The 20,255-nt window shown below is 39.4% G+C and overlaps 1 protein-coding gene across 2 annotated transcripts in view; it reads right to left on the reverse strand.

Annotated features, from left to right (window-relative positions):
• Positions 1-3,066: 3,066 nt before the first annotated feature.
• Positions 3,067-20,255, reverse strand: part of WARS2 (tryptophanyl tRNA synthetase 2, mitochondrial) — a 44,271-nt gene continuing 27,082 nt past the window's right edge. For both annotated transcript variants that reach the window (XM_065846466.2, XM_065846476.2), the window contains exons 3-6: positions 12,622-12,702; positions 10,829-10,914; positions 8,067-8,185; positions 3,067-6,032 (exon numbers count right to left, since the gene is read on the reverse strand). In XM_065846466.2, coding sequence (XP_065702538.1) covers positions 5,584-6,032; positions 8,067-8,185; positions 10,829-10,914; positions 12,622-12,702 — 735 coding nt within the window. In that variant the 3' untranslated portion in view covers positions 3,067-5,583. The remainder of the gene's footprint in view (positions 6,033-8,066; positions 8,186-10,828; positions 10,915-12,621; positions 12,703-20,255) is intronic.

Here is a 20,255-nt window from a genome sequence, read left to right on the forward strand (position 1 = left end):
GAGCAGACAGGAAATCTTCCCTATTTATTTTAATTTGCAGCCACTGAGCTTCAGCTGAAGATGCATTTGATACATTTCACATATACTTTTTTTTTTTTTTTTTTTTTTTTAAGCTAACAAGAGCTAACCTCCCCTCCCCAACCTTCCAGCATCCATTAAATCTTCTTGGGTCACCCATAGATCTCCCTTGACAAACCACTCATCATCTACCAAAACATCCTCATAAACCACAGATGACATTCACACTTCAGCTAATCCATCTCCTCAAAGGCAAGCGGAAAGTAGAGTGAAGCCCTTTGAGTCAGGTCTACGCTGGCTTAAAGGAGTTCCTATTGCAAGGCAGCCTGCCAGCATGTGGTGCTGGTAAGCAAAACAGCTGTGATGCTCATCACCTCCATTTCACTGTTATTTTATGCAGGTATATTGTCAATCTGAAGTCGATTTTAACAACACTTCCTCTGTAGGAATTAAGTCCATTAGAAATAAGCCCACAGCAAAAGCACATTTCATCTTCAGTGGAGCCAGAGCAACATGCTCTGCTCCACAGAACACCGCTCCTGTGTCAGCAACACACCTCAGTCCAAGATCTTCAGAATCCCAGCACATCTCTGAGCCATTTCTGCACTGGTTATTAAACACCAAAACGATACTTTCCCCACAGGTCACACCAACACTACGCAACCTGCAGCCGTCACGCAGACCACAAAGTAAATTCATCCACTTCACAGCTTCCTCCTGGGGGTGGGCTTCATGCTGAACATAAGCCAGGAGTGTCACAGCTTGAATCAGTTGTCTCAATGGCAACAGTAACCCTCTTCCAGTAAATGTCTTCCCAAGGTCCACCAAGGCCCTTCTAGCTTGCCTGTCAATGCGCAGGCCTAGGAAACGCACCAGCTCTGACAAGGAAATGGGTTTAGTTGTTCACATCCAGCCTCTGACTAGACACTAACTTCAGTGCTTCTTGAGAACTGTTTTGGATGTGATGGGGAGGAGCTTTCTGTGCATCAAAACTATAGTTAAACTGTGGTCCTTTGAGATGCCTTGTCCACATGGATTCCACATATGTGCCAGGAATGCAAGACTGCATTCTTTTAGAGATACAGCCATTGAAGCCCAGCATTCACTCGGCACACCTTGCTTCCTGTTTGCAAGAAAAAAGTGTAGCCTATAATTAAGAACAAGAATCTCAGGAGTAACTTTCTGATCAGAACAGATGGAAGGCAAGACACACAGCACATGTGGACAAGTCTTGAAGAACCACAGCTAATGTAATGTAAACACTCACCTTTTCCCTCCCCAAGTATCCACACAACTTCAACACTGGAAGTTTGTAAGCACTGACATCAGTAACAGAAAGTTGATGAGGGTTGCCTAAAGAGAATGGATGCCACGCTGCCACTCACAGTTCACATTTGGCCCACAAGCCTGAATAGAAAACTGCTCTTTTTTTCCATTCTTGCTGTAGGAACATCTGCCAGACAGGCTGTGAAGTAATAGTGTGGGCAGAGAAAGCCTCAACCCACACAGAAAGATCCTTCTTGGCTTGAGTACTCAAGAGGCACTTATTGAGACCTTTGTTATTCATTCAGCAAACATCATGAAGGGGGTCTTGAAATACATTTGAACAACTGTTTCCAGTCACAATAAAAAGTCAGCCTCACAACATTCAATATACAAGATTTTACTTTACTCTGAATGAGATGTGGTTTAGGAAAGGAAACATGAAGGTAAACAGGATGAATGAAGCCAGAGGCCACCTACACCAGAAAATCTGGGTAATGCCAGAGAATAGCCTTGTTTTGATAAGTTTCATCTGTATTTAACTTAATGATATGTTTCTATAAATGCTGGGGCATCAGGAACAAAGTTTCACCCAAGACAGCAGAGAACATAGGTCCAATGTTTCTAACAGAAGTTCCATTGGTTTTATCAGCATGTGACCATCATTTCACATTGATGAATGACAGTTAAGATATGCCTCAGAAATTGGACTGACTGGAGCGTCGTAGATAAAACAGCACGTGGGACAAGTGACACTGTCCATGCGGGATCTTGTCTGTGCTTTGTGCAACCTGAAGTCACCACCCGAACTGCGAGTGTCCTGTTTCAGAATGGTTTAGAGAGATGTGGCAAGAGAGATCTGGTACCACCTCACTCTGCCAAAAGCTATTGCTTCCCACCTGTAAGGGTTAATCCATTAACCCTTCAAATTAGATTCATGCTGTCTTTACATTGATTGTATTGAAGAAGCAGATGGCTTATTTTACTCCACCATCACATACAGCCATATGAATCAAGCTAATATCATTCGATCATACCCAGGCTTTTACAAGCATGCTATTACTGCCAAACATTTAATAACTTTTAAAGATTTTGGTGCTGGAACTCTTGTCCTGACATTTCATCTTGCAGATGCACCAAATATAGCACATCTGGAACTAATTGAGCTTTCTGGTGTGGCATAGATTTGCTGTTCCTGTTTCACAGCCACACTGGAGTGCTGAGAGCACGACGGCACAATGGACATTAAGCTCAGTTTCATGTCCACAGGCAGCACAACACCACTCATGTAGTGGATAATCTCACCTCCAGTCATGGTGTTCCGTGACAGCAATTTATCACAGAAGCAAAATATCTTCCCAGATGTGAAACTGTTTATTGTAACTGGGCACATGTGCCCATCTCTCAGTGCAGGAGGTTGGCATTTTATTTTATATAAAATAATTACGAAATGAAAGCTGCTGCCTAAAAAGCAAAATGATCAATGAACCTGCCATTTGCATAATAATGTGAGATTGCTGCAGGTGGAATGATTTTTCATTGGCACAAACCAAAATACTGTTCTGTCAAATCTTCTACAATATGATCATTAGCACAACCAACAAAACTGACAGAAAAGACAGTGTTAATCAACACAGAATCTTTTGTGACAATAAAGAGAATTTTCCATTACTTCAGCTGTCATCTGGTCACCAAAGGACTATGCAATAGAAAGTTTGGTTGGAAACTCAGAAGTTTAACAAAAGTCTTCTCTCACAACCTAGTCAGTTAAAAAAAAAAGGCAAATGAAAACACAAAAACTTTAATCAGATCAATGGATGTCACATAAGACCACAGTTTTGCTGCAGCATTTCACCTGAAACTGGCTCAAGCAACTAGCAGAGTCCCACAATGTAAGTGACTTGTGAAATGATGAGAAGAGATGCCTGGCTCCTTCCAAGACTTTTGACTACACAATAAAGTAACATTCTTGTGGCAACTATTATTGCAAAGTGTACTCAGAAAGAAGCAAAAAACCAAATCATTTAAAGGAAATTAGATAGGCCAATACAGCAGAAAGTTTTTGTTTTCCTGGCGAGGTAACATCTTTCCTGAACAAACCTTTTCCACTAGAATCCCTATACTAGCATGTTAGACTCTTTGTCAAGCAATCAGTTATAAACAAACACGTAAGCAGCATCCAAAAACTCAGAGACATAAGTACAGGTGAAATATTAATTTGTTGTGAACATAAATCTAACCAAGTTGGACCACTGAAAGAACATGCTCACTAGATTCAAGACTCAAACCCACCTGGGTCCATATTGTTGCTATTGCCAGAACCACACACAGACCCTCTATGAATTTTGTCATGATTCCTAAGCCACAGGGCTAAGGAGCACATGCATCAGAGCAGTAACGAAAAATACAAATGAATTGTTCAGAACAGACCTCCGGGTCTTACTGGTCCTACAGCAACTACTGAAATTGGTATTGTAGCTTATAAAAATCAAGATGTTTTGGGAAAGCCTCATTTTGGGAGAACATCCAAAGGCTCTGGATCTGAGGATTAGGTTTGGTGTTGGCTAATTGTTTCCAAACAGATTTCTGCTGACATAATCATCTAGCAAACTGTAGAGACCAGAGAAGCTAAAGTTTCATGTTATAGTACAGCCCTCAACAAATCAGAGAGTTCCTACATAAGCTGACATAATGGCTTTCATCAGCACTATTTACTGCTGTACTGTTGTCAGGATCATGCTGGTCCCCACCAAGGATAAAAAAAAACCCACTTGCTCTGATAACCTATGGTCCCAAAACACTGAGATGTAGATCAGTCCCCAAGGATCCCATTTCACTGCGATTCTTTAAATCTTCAGCTCACTCATGTGAATTCCCTAACCTTATATGGAGGCAACCATAATCTTGCTAAGGAGTTTTGCTTGAATTGTTTGTAGGTAAACACACACTAAATCAGAACTATGCACAAGGTCTTCTGGAGAATCTGAGAACCTGGATCATGGAGTTTGAAAACTAAGTATACTTTAACCACATCTTTAAGAGTTACAAACAAATTCCAGGATAATGTACAATATACATACACTTCAGTTATTTGAGGCAGCCATGTATGCAGATGCTGGAGGAGTGCCAGAGTTAATATAGGAGGCTAATCATCATCTGGAGTCTCTGCTGAAGAAAGCATTGTTCCTGAATCTAATCTCCTTTTGGCAATTCCCCTTTGCCACACATTCCCTAACAAATGCCATAGCCCATGGGTCCCAGTCTGTGGGTCTTCTGAGGCCTAAGATCAGGGGAGGCTAACACCATTCTCCCATCACTGAGTTCTTTTGATGCTCAGTAGTGAGATTTCATAAAGATCTATTTAATCTCATTCTGTCTCTGACCTCAGCATAATTTTCTAAACAAGTAATTTTTACAGAAAGTTCTCTGATTTCTCAAGGTTCTCTAAGATTTCTTTCACACAGGATTACATCTTTTCTCTTGCACGTTTTGTAAGTGAAGCCTAGCATCCCTGCTAAACCAAACAGCAGGTGGAATAGGAGCAGTTGAAACACATGTTCTTTTTCACGGTGAAGTACCTTACATCTGACCAGCAGGATGGCACAGGTGGCAGAAGTGAAATTCAAGTTGATTCTTTGAAATGATTGTCAAAGAGGCCATCTAGCACAGTAGTCACAGTGAGTTTTAAGAGTACAGATACCTGTAAGACACACCGACTCAGTTCACGCAAACTAGACACAGATACAAAAATACACTGAGTTTGAAGACACCATAGGGAGAGGCAGTAAGTTTTCTCTTCATCACCATGAGCATTTTGATCTGTAAAACTGTGCTTTTATTCTGGTTATCCAAGAACACATTCAACCATCATATCAATGCTGAGTAATTACCAATGGAAGGAGTTGACCATCTGTAACAAGACCACATGCACAGGTAAACATGTTCTTGAGATTACAAATCTTTCTGTTAGATTCTGATCAGCTTGCCTATACCTTAGCTTCTTGCAGGAGACAACGGTAAAACCCAAACCCCATTTGGGCAATTTTATATTCTGCTTTTGCAGGTTTTCTTTGTGAATGATGACTGCTTTTGCACTCCCTCTTTGCTTATCCAGACAAGTTCAATGCTGGTCCCACTGGAAATATCTGGCTTCATACACATTTTTAAACGCAAACACCTTCAATGTCCTACTTGGATTTTCCAGGAAAAAGTTTTTGTTTCAAAGCAAAATGATTAAGAAGATACAAAAAGCAAAATATCTGCCCCAGGAAATAAAGTGTCCTTGCAACTACTCAGCAGTTTCTATTGAAATCCCACCAGATGTCTTATTTCTTGATAGATGGGGCCAGCCAGTTCTTTGGCTTTCTCTGCTCCATCATTTAAAACCTTCATCAGATGGGATTTGTCTTCCTGGAGTTTCTTGATTTCATTCCTGATAGGTGCAAATTTTTGAATAACTGACTCTGCTACCACCATTTTGTAGTGAGCAGTGTCGAGACCAGCAGATTGGTGCAGCACTTCTTTGATGCTAAGCCCCGTTACTGCAGCATGAATTGACACCAGATTGGAGACACCAGGGCGACCAGCTGGATCATAAGTCACCTCGGAGGTAAAGTCAGTCACAGCTTTGCGGAATTTCAGCACTATTTCGTCAGGGCTGTCCGCTATGTTAACAGTTGCTAACTTCTGTGGGTCTGACTTGGACATCTTCACTGTCGGATCTCTGAGAGACTTTATTTTCTTTGTTGTACCTTAAACAAGCAAAAAAAGGAATAAATATGAGCGCGCACACACACAGACAACAGTTTCTTATGACAACTGCTAAGAACACTTTGTAGCAGCATGATGAATTTCTCTGTTTTTCCTTGCTTAAAAACAAGTTGTGAGCATAAGTGCATATACTCCTGCTTAGTCCTTTTGCCCTCCCTGTCCTTCTAAGCCACTTTTCTGCTCCCATAAGCTAAAGGAAAACCTGCTCCATTTCTCCCCTTCTCACTAAGCAGAAAATTCAGCTGGGAGATTTCCTAATATTTTCTGGGGCTACGTGTTGATCTTCCCCCAAAACTCTCTCCTCCCTTGCATTCTTGGTGCTGGGGACAAGTTACCTAGAGAGCACAGACTGCACATTACTGAAAGGTTCTGTAACAGTGGAGAAGCAGGTTAAATCCACTGGTAAAAAAGAATCCCAGGACAGTTAATCTCCTTACCTTACGAAAATCTTTCACCCAAAATCTCCCGGTAATTCTCCTAAATATTAATAAAGACACTTTTTAAATGTTCCCTAACTGAACACTAATCAGCTCCGTTGGAGAGCATTGTTCAGACAAAAGAGGTGTGGGTATTGTACAAACTACTAAGATATATGCGCGTACATGAAATAGGATAGTAGCATTAGGGGAATATTGTAAAGTACTTTCTTTAACAGCATCAACACAAACTGTTTCAGTCTTTCACCAAGAAACATCATACACAAAGTACCACTGATCTAGTACCACTCACACAGACAACTAAATTACCCACATACTCCTCATAGATGGTCTGTGTACTCAGTGAAAGGAGAAGCATTCTTCCAGGGTGCAATTCAGACTGTCCCAGAAAGTGCTCTGTTTGAATCACCTTTCGGAAAGGTCTGTTTATTTTCTGTACACTTGAAGAAGTCCAGGTAATCTTAGCTGCCTACAGTCAGTGAGTCTGAATAGGTACCTAACTCCTCCATTCACCTACGATAATTCATTGGTTTGCATATAGCTTGTGCACTTATAAAGGTATGCTTTTCATGAGGAAAGTTTATATGTTCTGCTCCCCTCCCCAACTGAGTTTTTTATTTCCTGGGAAACAGTCTCATCTGAATCATGGGCTACACTTGGCTCCTCATTACAATACTTAGTATTTAATTCTTCATTAGAAACTGCAGAGCTTGCAATATCTAGTATTCTGTAGGCTCCACTATGAGTCTAACACCATTTTTTGTCACTGAGGCTTGAAAATTGAGAAAGGTTTATTACAGCCCATCTTTTCTAAGGTGAGAGCTCCTTGCCCTTTTAGGGGCGAAGGTCTCTGCTGTGCATTCCTCTACATTACTTACAATAAAGATGCAATGCTTCTTCCTTGTCCAATTCTTCATGTTTCTTAACAAACATGCCATTTGTGCCATCTGACTCCTCCTCACCCCCCGGCCTACGACCCTATAGCTTAAAAACGGCTGAGAAGATTTTCCTTATAAGTCTCCTGGAGTCTACAATTAAAAGTGGAAAGTCTAAGCTCTGTAAGAGACCCTTACTGAAATATGCAAGTATATATTAAACTCACCTAAAAGATTTTTGAGCATTGTAGCAATAAACCTACAAGCTGTTTAGCATGTTTAATATAAACATCTACCACTCAGACACTGAAGAATTCTGCTTGCTAGAGTCTCTCAGCTTGTTCCTTACATGCCTCCTGAACTACCAACATGGAGCAGAGGCCCTACTCTTAAAAGGTCTAGTACTTGAAGAGCAAGGCTGACTGGCAGCAGCCGAGTGCATCTGGCCCCCTGGACTAGAATACCAGACGTCGCATACATTCCTCTATCAGGGATTTGTAAAGTCTTATGCCGATCTTGGGAGTTCAATTTCACAGCCTCTAGTCTCTTGTTGTCAGTTTTTAATTTTCCACTCCCTTAGCATCAGTTTGCACCCTCTTCTTGGTCCGTGAATCTATTTCCACAATATTTAAAATTGTCTCCAACCTTGAAGTGTAGTTATGGGGGGAGGAAAAAACCAAAAACAAAACCAAGACCAGCTCACTTAAAATGGCTTTGGGCACAGGAAAGAATTCTCCATATTTCTTGTTGAAATGTTGTGCTATATCTTGGGCTAGTTCCAGGTGCAGGACTTGATCTTCTCCAACGGGAACATGTGTCGACCTTTTAATAAAAGACAGATACAGGAAACTCAGCAAAGCTCTCTGGTTCTGCTGAAGCGTTACTCAAGACTGCCATAGCTTCTGCCATGACTGAGGGTCAGATTGAGCCAAACACCCGGTCCCAGCTAGACATACACGCTACGGGAACAAGATCTCAAACTGACTGTATCCCAGGATGAGTCTGTTCTTTATGCTGAAGTACATCTCCAAGGGCAAAAATAGCCCTTCACAAAAACATACCATAAAGATATCAATAAGAGCAAAACATTAAATCCAGCTCAAATAAAGGTTTTTATAGTATCTCTTGCTGTCTATTTGGAGATGAGAGAGCACGTGTTACAGTGAGTAAACAAAATAAGAAAGATCTGCAAGGCACAAAGTGCAAGTACCTTGCCTTGTCAAGTTTCAGGAAAACAAAACTGTTGTTGAGAAGTAAGTACTGTGGATTTATCAGGGGAAGGAAAGAAGAGAGTGGTCCTTCCTCATGGGTCACAATCATGTAAATATCATGTGAGCCAGTGCCTCTACTGCCACAAGTGTTATCATTCACAGATTAGAACTGTTAGGATCAAAGATGATTTGATCTTTTGTATTGAACTCAATAGCCTGAATGCAGTTCTGGAGGAAAACACAACTTGCATCAGAGTACATGAGGAGGTGAAGAATCCATTACTTCCCCTGGTGATTCTTTCCCACAGTTAATCATACTAGCTAAAAATGCATGATTCTTTTAGTTGAGGCAGACTTGAAGTCTTGCCAGCTTCTGATTACTCTCCCTTCTCCCAGCAGATTTTTTTTTTTCCTAAGGCTTGTGGTGTATTCAGCTCTGAATCCTGGATATGTTCCAGCATAAGAAAGTTCACTATGCATCTTTAAAGTTCCCAGAAAATTTCAGTTCAACACGGTACTCCTTCCTTCCGATTCTGAATTACTGGGCTGACATCCAGGAATCAATTTATCCACCTTTATTCCCCACAAAACAGTCAGCAAGGCAACCTAAAAACAGTTACAGTAGCCAAGAGGATATCACAGTGGCCTACAGCTAACAAAATCAGCTACCATAGTCAATATGCTTTAAGCAGGTCAAAAGAAATGTTTCCATATGCCAAAACAGTTCCATATTTACAAATTTTGCCACTAAACAGAAAACATATTGTCTTTGTAAATGCTTCTGCATGATTCTTTGCATTTTTCCTTGCTGTTTGTAAAATATTTCTGTCCTGGCACTATTTTTATTCCTTTCTATGATATATTTACCTTCTGTCCATTTTCCTGTCTCTTTGATCCTTGGTTCATCTGAATTAGTACTGTTTTTCCCTCTCCTCCAGTTTTTAATTCTTCTTCATGACTGCTGTTCCCTTCCTGTGTTTCCATTTCTCCCTGATTCTTGTTCCATATATGATGTTTTTACATGAAAACATTTTTTGTTAAAACATAGTATGCCAAATTTCTTCAAAGAGATATTGTTTCTCTTTCACTTTCTTGTTTTGTGCTTTGTCTGGATGGCCTGCTGTTAACACACATGGTAGCAAACGAACCACAGGCTTCACTAAGGAATGACAAATCACATGATCTTATTAGAAATGGAACAGACATACATGGTTGAGCTCAATCAAAACAAGGTGACTTCTGATAAAGCTGCCTATATTTCAGACTTAGAACAGTGCTTGACTATCGAATGGGACTCACTGCTTAAAAGATTATCTTAGTGTTCAAACTTGTTCTGACTTTTGCTTCCCATTACTTTCAGTTAAAATTCAAGTGAATTCAAATATCATCTACTAGTCTCGTAACATCACTGTTTTCCCTTACTAATGATCACTTGGGATTACATTTCTCGAGATGGACTTCTGGGTTAACAGTTTGCCAAACTTAGTTAGCGTGTCCTTCTAAAGTCCCTGCCTTCATAGTTCTGTATTACCTCTCTGTCCCAACAAATATTCACAACTTCACTTCAGAACAATTCCACAAAGTACATATGCTCAGAACATAAAAATAATGAATACATAGTGCATTGTCTTTGACATTTACTTATTGAGACAGTTTAAAACATATTATGAAATATAACTAGTCATGACAATGTACTACAAGTTCTATCAGCTAGGTTACAAACTTAGGCATACTGAGTCACCAGTCCCTCATTAGGATGTGTTTCCACTTCAGCACACAGCGCACCACAGAAAAAAATGGAATTAGCCCAGATGCCACAAGATGCAGTAAAATACTCACTTCTTCATCAGTATCAACAGGTCTACACAGAATCCCACACTAATATGGGTATACTGTATTCAGCTAGCTTAGGTATCTCTACAATACACTGCATGAAATAAAGCATAACTACCTAAAAAAAAAAGTATGTGTGTGAACATGTAATATGTATAATTAAACATCAATGTGTTATAATTTGCTACGAATTGTTTTGAAGTGACCAGCTTTTTCTCTTTACAGCCCTTTCAGTTGCTTTCCAACCAGGCTAGATTTCAGCTAGCCACTTGACAGGTAAAAAAGCTGTCATCCCTTTCCAATCTTCTGATCTAATCACACCCAGCTTCCCCACTTAATAACTTAGCATGTTGACCTGATGAACATTCATTTTAATGCAGCTGAACAGACATTGCTCGTGGGCTCACATTCTGCCTCTTACTTGTACAGCAAAATATCTGCTGCTTGAAGCACAGGGTAAGTCAACAAACCAACAGTTCCTTCATTATTCTGGCTGGCACGCTTCATCTGTTTGCAAAAGAAAAACAGAAAGAAATTACCCTTTTGGTTAATGGTATCAAAGACTGTGATTTTAATTAATTAGAATTCTGACTAATTCGAGTAACTTATCATGTAACTCTAGAGAAAAGTGTACCATAAAAAATCTACTCCTTGTGAATACATGCATCTCATTTTATGTCCTATATTTAAGAATTTCCCTACACTGTTCTGACATTGTAGTGTGGAGAAAACAGGCTTGTGTTTTCTTTCTGTTTGTAACCTTACTGAAGATGATAATTATAAATGCAAAACAATCAGGCTAGGTCATTACACTGATTATTGATAATCCCTACTTTCTAAATATCATTTTCAGCAGTAAGTTTTTGAAATGCTTTATAATAAGCTATAAAAAAGCATTAATACCCGTGTTTCACAGAAAAGAGATCAAGACATAGTGGTCACACAGTTACCAGGAGAGTCAGTGACAGCTAGGAGAACCCAGAACTACAGAGGCAAAGCCCAGTGTTCTCTCCAGTAACTCACGCTGCTCCCAGCAATCCCCATTGTCCTGAAGTCCTTTACCGCTCTAGGTTATGGATCATTTAAACCAAGACAGTCAGAGTACAGATACTATTTTAGCAATGGCATATCTACTTTTTGCTTTTAACAATAGTTAAGCACACCAAAAGCCTTATAATCTTATTTGAATAGTCTTCATGAAATAATTATCTTGAGAATTTTCTCACTCTCTTGTACAGGTCCTGTCTTGTGTCTACATCTCTAAGTACCTAGGGTTCAGGGGACCTAAACTGCAAAGACTAGCACCTGAAAAACCTATTTGTAGATTTGGAAAGTCAATCCAGTCAAAGTTGGATTTAAGAGCTTAACTTTAGAACCTCAGGTTTGAAAAGGTTGGCTTTAATCTATGCCATGCATTAACGCTGGTTGCTGTATTTAAGTTTTACTGTTTTTATTTAATTAAGAAGAAAAACAAGAAAAAAGAAAACATCTGGAGGCATTTAAGACTGCTCTGAACTCTGCAAGCCAAACTGCTCTTAAGATTTTTTTCCTTTTTGATACTTCTCTCTCCTGCCTTTTGTTTTTTTTTTTTGCTTACTAAATGCTAAAATACAAGGAAATCAAATGCAAGAATTCAGTTGATGCAGTCGTGTTGATGCAGTACCAAGATTAAAAAGACGAATACTTGAAACTTGTAAAAGCAAACATTTAAGTTGCATTAACTTTCTCACTCAGCGCATTTTTAATATTTATCATCTCTATACTCTTATTTCAACATATGCTTCTCTTGCACCTTCTTCCATCAAATCTAGAGAACAGCCACTATTCACGGTGGAAAAAGAAAGGCTATTTATGGAACTCCTTAAACAGTAAGACTCAAGGTTTCCACTATGATATCTTGTAGTTGTTTTGAATTTATTAAATAAGCATTGAAATAACTCCAAGCATTATAGCAAAATCCATTTCACAACATCAAACAACTCTCCTATTTAGTACAATTTCTGCAAGTCTCTGCCAAAATTACTATCCTGTAGCTTCCAGCAGAAAAACATTCACTGAAATAACAGACCTGGAAAGACGTTTTCCTCCTTCCACCAAAGGACCAAAGAATTACTTTTACTTATAGGAAGGTGTTTCACAGATAACAAGTATTCCAAGGACAGCAGTTCTACTGAATTCCTTTCATCTCCTTTCTATTTATGAAACTGTCCATACCTTCCACTGGGGCAACCGTAGCAGACGTGGCACGTTAGTTAAGCACCCAAGAATCCACGCAAGTTCTGCATGCTCAGGAACCTGGAAACACAAGGTCAGAATGTATTTTAACCTTCTACATTTATGTGAATATTTTATCAAAATCAATACAGATAAATAGTATCGGAAGTAGATCAGAATAAACAGTATAGATCAGAAAACTATTTATCTTTGTCTATTATTTTTTCAGTAGAGTTAAGTGACATGCTAATGGGAAGTTCTGGACACTACAGGTATTGCACACACTACACTTAAGCAGCACAGTAAGGTTCTTGATCCTATCCACTCATATTCTAAAAAAAGAAAGAAAATGCTTTAGCAATAACAGAGTTGAACACACATAAACTAACCAACTACTAGCCGCTGTGCCACAGCATCCCCACACTTTCAGATAATACATTAATAGTTACAAAATCTCTTTGTTTTTCTTATTTCCAGTGCCAGTAAGTCACTTGAGCTTCAGTTCTTCCGCATCATGGTCCTGAATGTACAAATTTCCCTTAATTGCCCTCACCAGCCTCACCTGAGCCCTCCACGATACCCTCTGCCCACAGCTCCAGGAGCCCCATTTAAGCTCATGCCAGATTGCCCTTGGTCCTTGCCTAGGCTGCATTATGCTGCAGCGTGTCTGGCACTATATTAACCACAGGTCCTTCACAAGGAAGAGCAAGAAGAGCTGGGCTGCCCCACGAGGCTGTGGGTGCAGACAGCCACAAGCCAGGAAAGAGCAGTCACCCCCATGACCAGGACAATGTCCTGCAGTATTTCATCAGGGCAGGGGTAGTGATGGTGACAGTCTGGTGACCATCAGACATAGTAATCAGTCACATCTGAGGTCAATCCCTGAAGCTCGGGGATATTATTTGGGCAGCAATGACACGGTTGAGCACAGGTACACTGTGACATAGCTCAGATGAAGACTGGAGGCCTATGCTTAAGTGAAGCTCCTGGGGTACTGGACTGACAGAAGGTACATGGCTGAGACTTGTCAGGGCTCTGGGTGCATCAACAGGTCTTCATGACCTTGACCTGTCTGCAAAACAGGGATAACAGCTGAAGTCAAATTACAGTGGCTTTATTTATCCCTCAGTTCTGCAATCCTATCAAATCTAATACTGATCTGCAGGTGAAAGAGAAGGATTAGGTTTCCACATACCTTTCACTACAATGGTGGTTTGAAAAGATGAGAGAGAAATGAAGATCCCATTTAAGCTCATCCAACAAACCATTTAACATTCTCAGGACTGCAGTGATAGTGGAATTTTAATAGTTTCAGAAAGACAACAGAGTGATTGCCCCCCTCGTGCAAAGAGGAAAACTGCTACAGGCAAAGACAAGAAATGTGCTGTGCAACCACCTCTTTTGGATGAATCCCTGTTTAGCTTCTTTATATACACTCTTCAGCTTTTGCATTTCAAATATTCATTTTAGGATTAGTAAAAGAGGCAAACATTGCTCATGCAGATGCTGTTCTTCAATTTCTTTCCTGTCATTTTGTCTGTTGTTAGTTATATATACAATAATTGTCAAAAGAAAAAGTTGATATGTTTTCTGCTCTTTTGTTTACATGTTTGATTCACTTTTTTCAGCATTGGCAGGTTTGGATACTTAAGTGCATGTTAACTATCTCAAAGATATTCAAAGCTTCATGTTTGCCACATGATATAATAACCCAGATGGAAGGCAGTAAAGTGTTTGTTAACAAGTAAGAATTCGTAGCTTTGTTAATGGCAATTCCTTTGTTGTCACATTTTAAATGTAGTAATTTTCTAACTAACAGTCATTAGACTATTTAGGCTGTCAATGTTGTGTAGAGGTATCCAACCTCAAGACAACTGCTCAGCAGTTAGAGATATTAAATATTCCAGGTTGATTCTCTTTCCCCTCTTTCTGCCCTTCGCACAGTCTTTTTTCTTTTAATTTCCTTATGCTTGTTTGACCTCCAGTCTTCTGTGCACAAGCGCAGCAAGATGCACCAAATGTACCTTCTGCAAGATACAAAGAGTGAACTGAACGTTATAGAAAATACTAAGCTCAAGACCCCTATTTCATTTAGAAGGAATCACCATCTGGTTCAAAGTGGTTTCTCATTCCTTTCTTCTAGTCACGGATAGAGAGGAGATGGTGCTCTGTTGCCCTTGTGTTGACAAGGACTCCCTTTAAAAGCTATTCAGCCATCGATCCAGCTCTGTCAGACGTTGCTTCCACAGCCAAGACTGCACGTGTGTTTCATTGCGTCAGTGTCTTTGACATTACATCAGTTACCAAAGCACCAAGCGATCTAAACATAATTTGTTGAGTTGAATCCACAGTTCCGGGTCCTAGCAACTTATACTTCTCATCCTCAAACACATAGAGTCCTTTCCTGAGTAAGGCTAGGGTGCTAACTACTGTGAAGAAAAAGCCTCATAAAAAAGTGAGAAAATATTAAAAAGTGCACAGAAGGGTAGAGATTTCAGTTGGAAAACATTTCAGTACTGGAGCCTAACGAGTTAACATTCATCACCCAAACTGCAGTAACTGACTGTGTGTTGGTCTGTGGATCAGGCTTAAACCACAAATCATTTGTCAGACCAAATCATGGTTTAAGCTACTGAGTTTTACTTGGCAAGAGGGGCAGGTAATTGCTGCATTTGGTCGGTCATTGTGCATCAGCTCAAACGTGGTTACTCATTAAGCTACAGTACTCCATAACTTTGATTGGATAACTTCGGATACATAGAAACTGGAAGAAGTGAAGATGTATAAGATACCAGTAAAATAAAGGCACCACCTACTCTTCCTTTCTGGCACTGAGCAACATCAATGGATCACAATTAGGAGAAGCCATTCTCTCAACAAACTCAGTCAGCCACTTGCCCTGAGTCCATTTAAAATTCTGAGCAAATGTCTTCTTTAAACAACCAAAACATCAGAACATAAGAAATAATATTGTACTGGATCGCAACAGAGGTAGCTGTAGCCTAGCACTCTGTTTCTGGGAGTAGTAACATGAGACGGCATTGAGGGCAAGCACATGAGCCTATTGCTTCCTACAGAATCTTCCCCCCCTGTACTTCTCAGCATCCATAATTTTTGTACTATGGAATATGAGAATGTATTATCCCTGGCCCATTCCTGTTAGTATCCATGTTCCCCTTGAATGCGTCTAATCCCTTTCTGAACCTGCTGATCCTGCCCATTTCACAAGTACATGAAACAACAAGCTCCAGAGGTTCAAACCTGATGTGTAGAGAAGTACTTTTATTTATTCACTAAACTGATTAATAGTTTTAAATGCCACTTGTTTCTTGTATTGCACGATTTGATGAACAATTCCACATTCAGCTTATCCAGTGCTTTTCTGATTTTGTAAACTTTGATTGCATCTACACCTCAGCCTTCTCCTCTTTGAATTGAAGCATCCCAGAATTCTATAATAAATGTTTCCTTTTAAGGCAGCTACTCTATCCCCTGTAGCATTAATTCCCCTTCTTTGTATCATCTCTAATTCACAACTTTCTTCTTGAGATGTCAACATCAAAGCTCTACCCAGTATTCAGGATATGGGCACACTAAGGTTTTTTATAGTGACAAAACGTCACTTCTGTCTTGTTCTAAATACCCTTCCGGATGGTATGGCGACGATAACATATTGTTGCTTTTTTTGAAAATTACTTGGGCTGAGCCAATGATTTCAGAGAACTGCCAATGATGACTCCATTGCTGGACCAATGTTTTCTTCATGAGTGGTGTCACACATTTAGCTGTTGTTATTGTTTTCTCTTTAATGTTTGTGGTTTTTTGTTTTGGTTTGGTTTTAACAGATCAGGTGTTCGTTTTGGTTTTTAAACATGATCTCCAGGACAGCTGTAGGTTTCTTGCCTTTTGCTTATTTATTTCTGACGCCTAGCTCCCTTTCCTGAAATAGAACATTCACGCACTTTATTTGGCCTGCTTCTTCCAGCCACAATGCTACACACCACTATAATGATATTTCTACTACTGACAGTCCTCCACTAAAACATCCTGAACTGGGTCCCGTGCATCACTCAAAAGTAAATGTAGCATGGCATCATTTCTAACTGACTGTAAAACTAGGACACAATTTATTGCATCCAAAAATTTTATCTCTGTGTCCATCCTGATAAAGGCTATATGTGGACAGCTGAAGTGTAATACGATTGGTGTTTTGGTTTTGTTGTTGTTGTTTGTTTTTGTTTTGTTTTTAATTCATGCAAAATCTAACTACAACTCTAGCAAGTAAGATTCTACAGAGTTCCAATCAAATAAGGCTAATCTGTGTATACATGAACTTAATTTTGTTTGTATTTAAAAAAAAAAATCTGATAACAGAAGTACCCTCTGGAGCTACAACATACTTCAGGAATGCCTCACCTTCCCAAAAGATAACAGATAATAATAAGCTTAGCTCTTCTTCAATGAAGACATCAGTTTCTCAGCAGTGCTCTGTCCCCCAGATACCCCAGTATAAAAATGCTACAAAATGCAGGAAAACAGAATTACATTTCCAACAAACGAAACTTACAACCAGTGACAGTTCCTGAACTGTATGTCAAACCAGTTTCCAAGAATGTCACAATCACTGGTAACTCTGAAAAATAGCTATCTAAATCATTAAATCTTTCATGTCAACTCCAGCTACTTTCGTATCCTGAAAGAATATAATTGCCTGTTTTCAATATAAATATTTTTTTCAGGAAATATTTCTTGCAGCTCAGCTGAAAATACTTGGAGGACTAACAGTCTTGTAAGTCCTCTATTTATTGTTTCCCTTACAAAGCCAACTATTTCCCACTTAGCAGTTTTCACAAAAAAAGCTTAACCAGATCCATACAGTGAATCCATTTTTAGACAGTCCAAATCATACCCTCTGCTTTTCTCAGTAAATACATCAAGTTTCTCTCTTTTTTTTCCCGGTCTGTGCTCTCACACACTTTAACACAGTTTTCTTTCCTAATCTGTTGCAAGTCTGTAAAAACCATCAACAATTCTCAAAGGGTGGAGATGGTCATCTCCCTGCTATTACTAGCGACACATTTCCTCCTTCAATTTCCATTGCATTAAAGCATCCCCCACGATCTGGCTTACTAATCACTAATCAAAGAGTGATCTCCAGAGCAAGCTACTTATATTCCTTCCTTGTGGCCCAACAAGCCTGAGTCTGCATAGTCAGACTCCTTTTATTTTTTTTAAGCACGCTTATTTAACAGGGATGTCCACTAGTAAATGATAATGAGCAGTTATGTAGAAGGCTTTGTCCTCAATCCTGGCTATTCCCTACTGAGTTACTGCTGCTATTCCCTGGCCACAGCCACAGTTGATATATACATGCAAAACCAATAGGTACTTTTAGTTCAAATAATTCTAGATGACTTCTCATGCTGAGACATACAGCTGAGGAAGACAGTAAGCAATGAGATTCAAGAAAAACAATGGAGGGAAAGGCATGGACACTGTGAGCAGATCTGAAAGGAGGCCAATCAGCAACACTGAAACTCAGCTTTCTGAGGCTTATTATACAAAGTGTGTGTTGGCAACTGAAGTGGCTTCCTGCAAAAAGAGACACAATGTTTCATTTTCAAGATGGATTTCCTCAAGTTGCAACCTATAGCCCTTCTCTGTAAGGCACCACAAATCTGCTGCGTGTCTGTTACGTGGAAACAGCTTCCCCTCAGCAGTGTAACCTCATGATGGGCTACATTTTAAACGGGCAATAAATTTCAAAGATTTGATTTTGACAGCACAAACACACAGGTGTGGGGAGGTAATTTGGATAGCTATGTACTAAGAGAAATCTGAGGAGAGGAAGGGAAAGTGTCCTAAATCTCAAAAGAAATGAAACCCTTTTAGAAATTATTTTTGTCTTTCCTAGAAGCACCAGTTAGTGCTTCCAAAAAAATTAAGAGGCCTTTAAGCAACAAATGCTGCTCATGTTTGTTTTCCTTGAATAAGAGGTAAGATTTTTTTAATGCCTAAGGCTGTAAATAATATGTTCAAGATATTTAGTAATGCCTCTTTATACTACACAGCTAGAGAGAATAACAGGGCTAAAACCAAGACAAATCAGACTGCTCTTGAATCAAATGCACACAGTAACTGAAAGCCCAGTGAGATACTTTAATGACAGAAAATTTGACATGGTATCCCAAATTCCTGTTCAAAGAAATAATTCAAGTGTAGGTGGATATGTTCACAGTTACAAAGGCAGCATCTGATTCGTAAAACATGTTAAGCAATGTATTGAATAGGGGGGTGGTTATCTACCTATCATCGGTAAATCTATCAGTATTTACAGCTTCCACTATTACCTTTAAACAATTCAATAACTTATCCTCGTTTTGATAAAACTTATGGAAATAAGATCTGTTTCTCCTTTCCAAAGATCCTGACCAAGAGTACCCCTGCTGAAATCAAGTTATACTGGTTATAAAGCCAGACAGAGCACAGTAATTTGGTCCAGGAACTCTCTTCCCTCCTTTTATTCATTATGAAATGAACTTATTTTCAGAAACATTCTCCTGTTTGACTAATTAGCCTGGGGTATCCAGAAGACTGGCGAAGAGAGGAACATATAACAGCTGCATAATAGTATGAAATAAACCAGGTAAATTAAAGAAGAAGGAAAGGATACTTCTCTTCCCGCTGAGCTCTAGTTATGTCTAGTCCAGTGCTATGAGGGAGAAAACCGAGGGATGAGAGAAGCAGAATAATTTTCTACATTAAATAGTCACATAGTTCCTCTTACAACAGGAAGTTTTCAATGGACCATGCTAAATTAATGTACTTAAATGAATTTATAAGCTATGACGCAATGGAAGCTTTTAAGCCCCTCTGAAAATTGGACAAGAAGTAGTGTGAATCCATTCAAACTCTGCCCACAAAACAAAGCAGCTGGATATTTCTGGAAAATAATAGCAGTGAAACAGTTAGTGCGCACATTTAAATTGTTGTATTTTGGCTTTTGGAGTTAAAGCTAAGACAAATTGGCAAATTCCCACCTCCCAGAGTTACTGCTTCAATTTGCTTGCACACTGCAAGAATACTGCAGCTGATTATACTCAAAAAATAAATCACCCCATCCAGAAGGTTGAAAACTGCAATTTTCCGCCCTGAAACTGAATGTTACGTTGTCCAGAAACTCACAGAACTCCTCAGAGAAGTGTTAGTGCAGCATATTGCAGCATATCAACCACTGCTTGCTGAATCAACTCTGACGGAATTTTAGTTTCTCTTGGGACACTTACCATGTGTCTACTACGATAGGTGGGTGGACAGAAAGAACCGCCTGAGACCACATAAAAGCTACAGCCATTTCTAAAATTGTTTTGACTGTGAAGCAGATGAGATACAAGATGGTTATGGGTAAGAACTGAAATGTGTATTGTACCCGCCAGGAATCAGAGAAAATGGTTTATACCATATAAGCTTACCATGTGTGCAGATTGCTTACTGTCTTCCTTATTTCCCTCTCCCCTGTAGTCCTTTTTGTTTTTAATAAAACATTCAGGGTTTTATGAAAGACGACTGTTACAGCTTTTATCAGTTATGGTACAATTTAAGGAATACATTTGCTCTTTCTTCTAGTATTCTCA

This window comes from Patagioenas fasciata, chromosome 1 (genome assembly GCF_037038585.1).
Source record: "Patagioenas fasciata isolate bPatFas1 chromosome 1, bPatFas1.hap1, whole genome shotgun sequence".
Lineage (NCBI taxonomy): Eukaryota > Metazoa > Chordata > Aves > Columbiformes > Columbidae > Patagioenas > Patagioenas fasciata.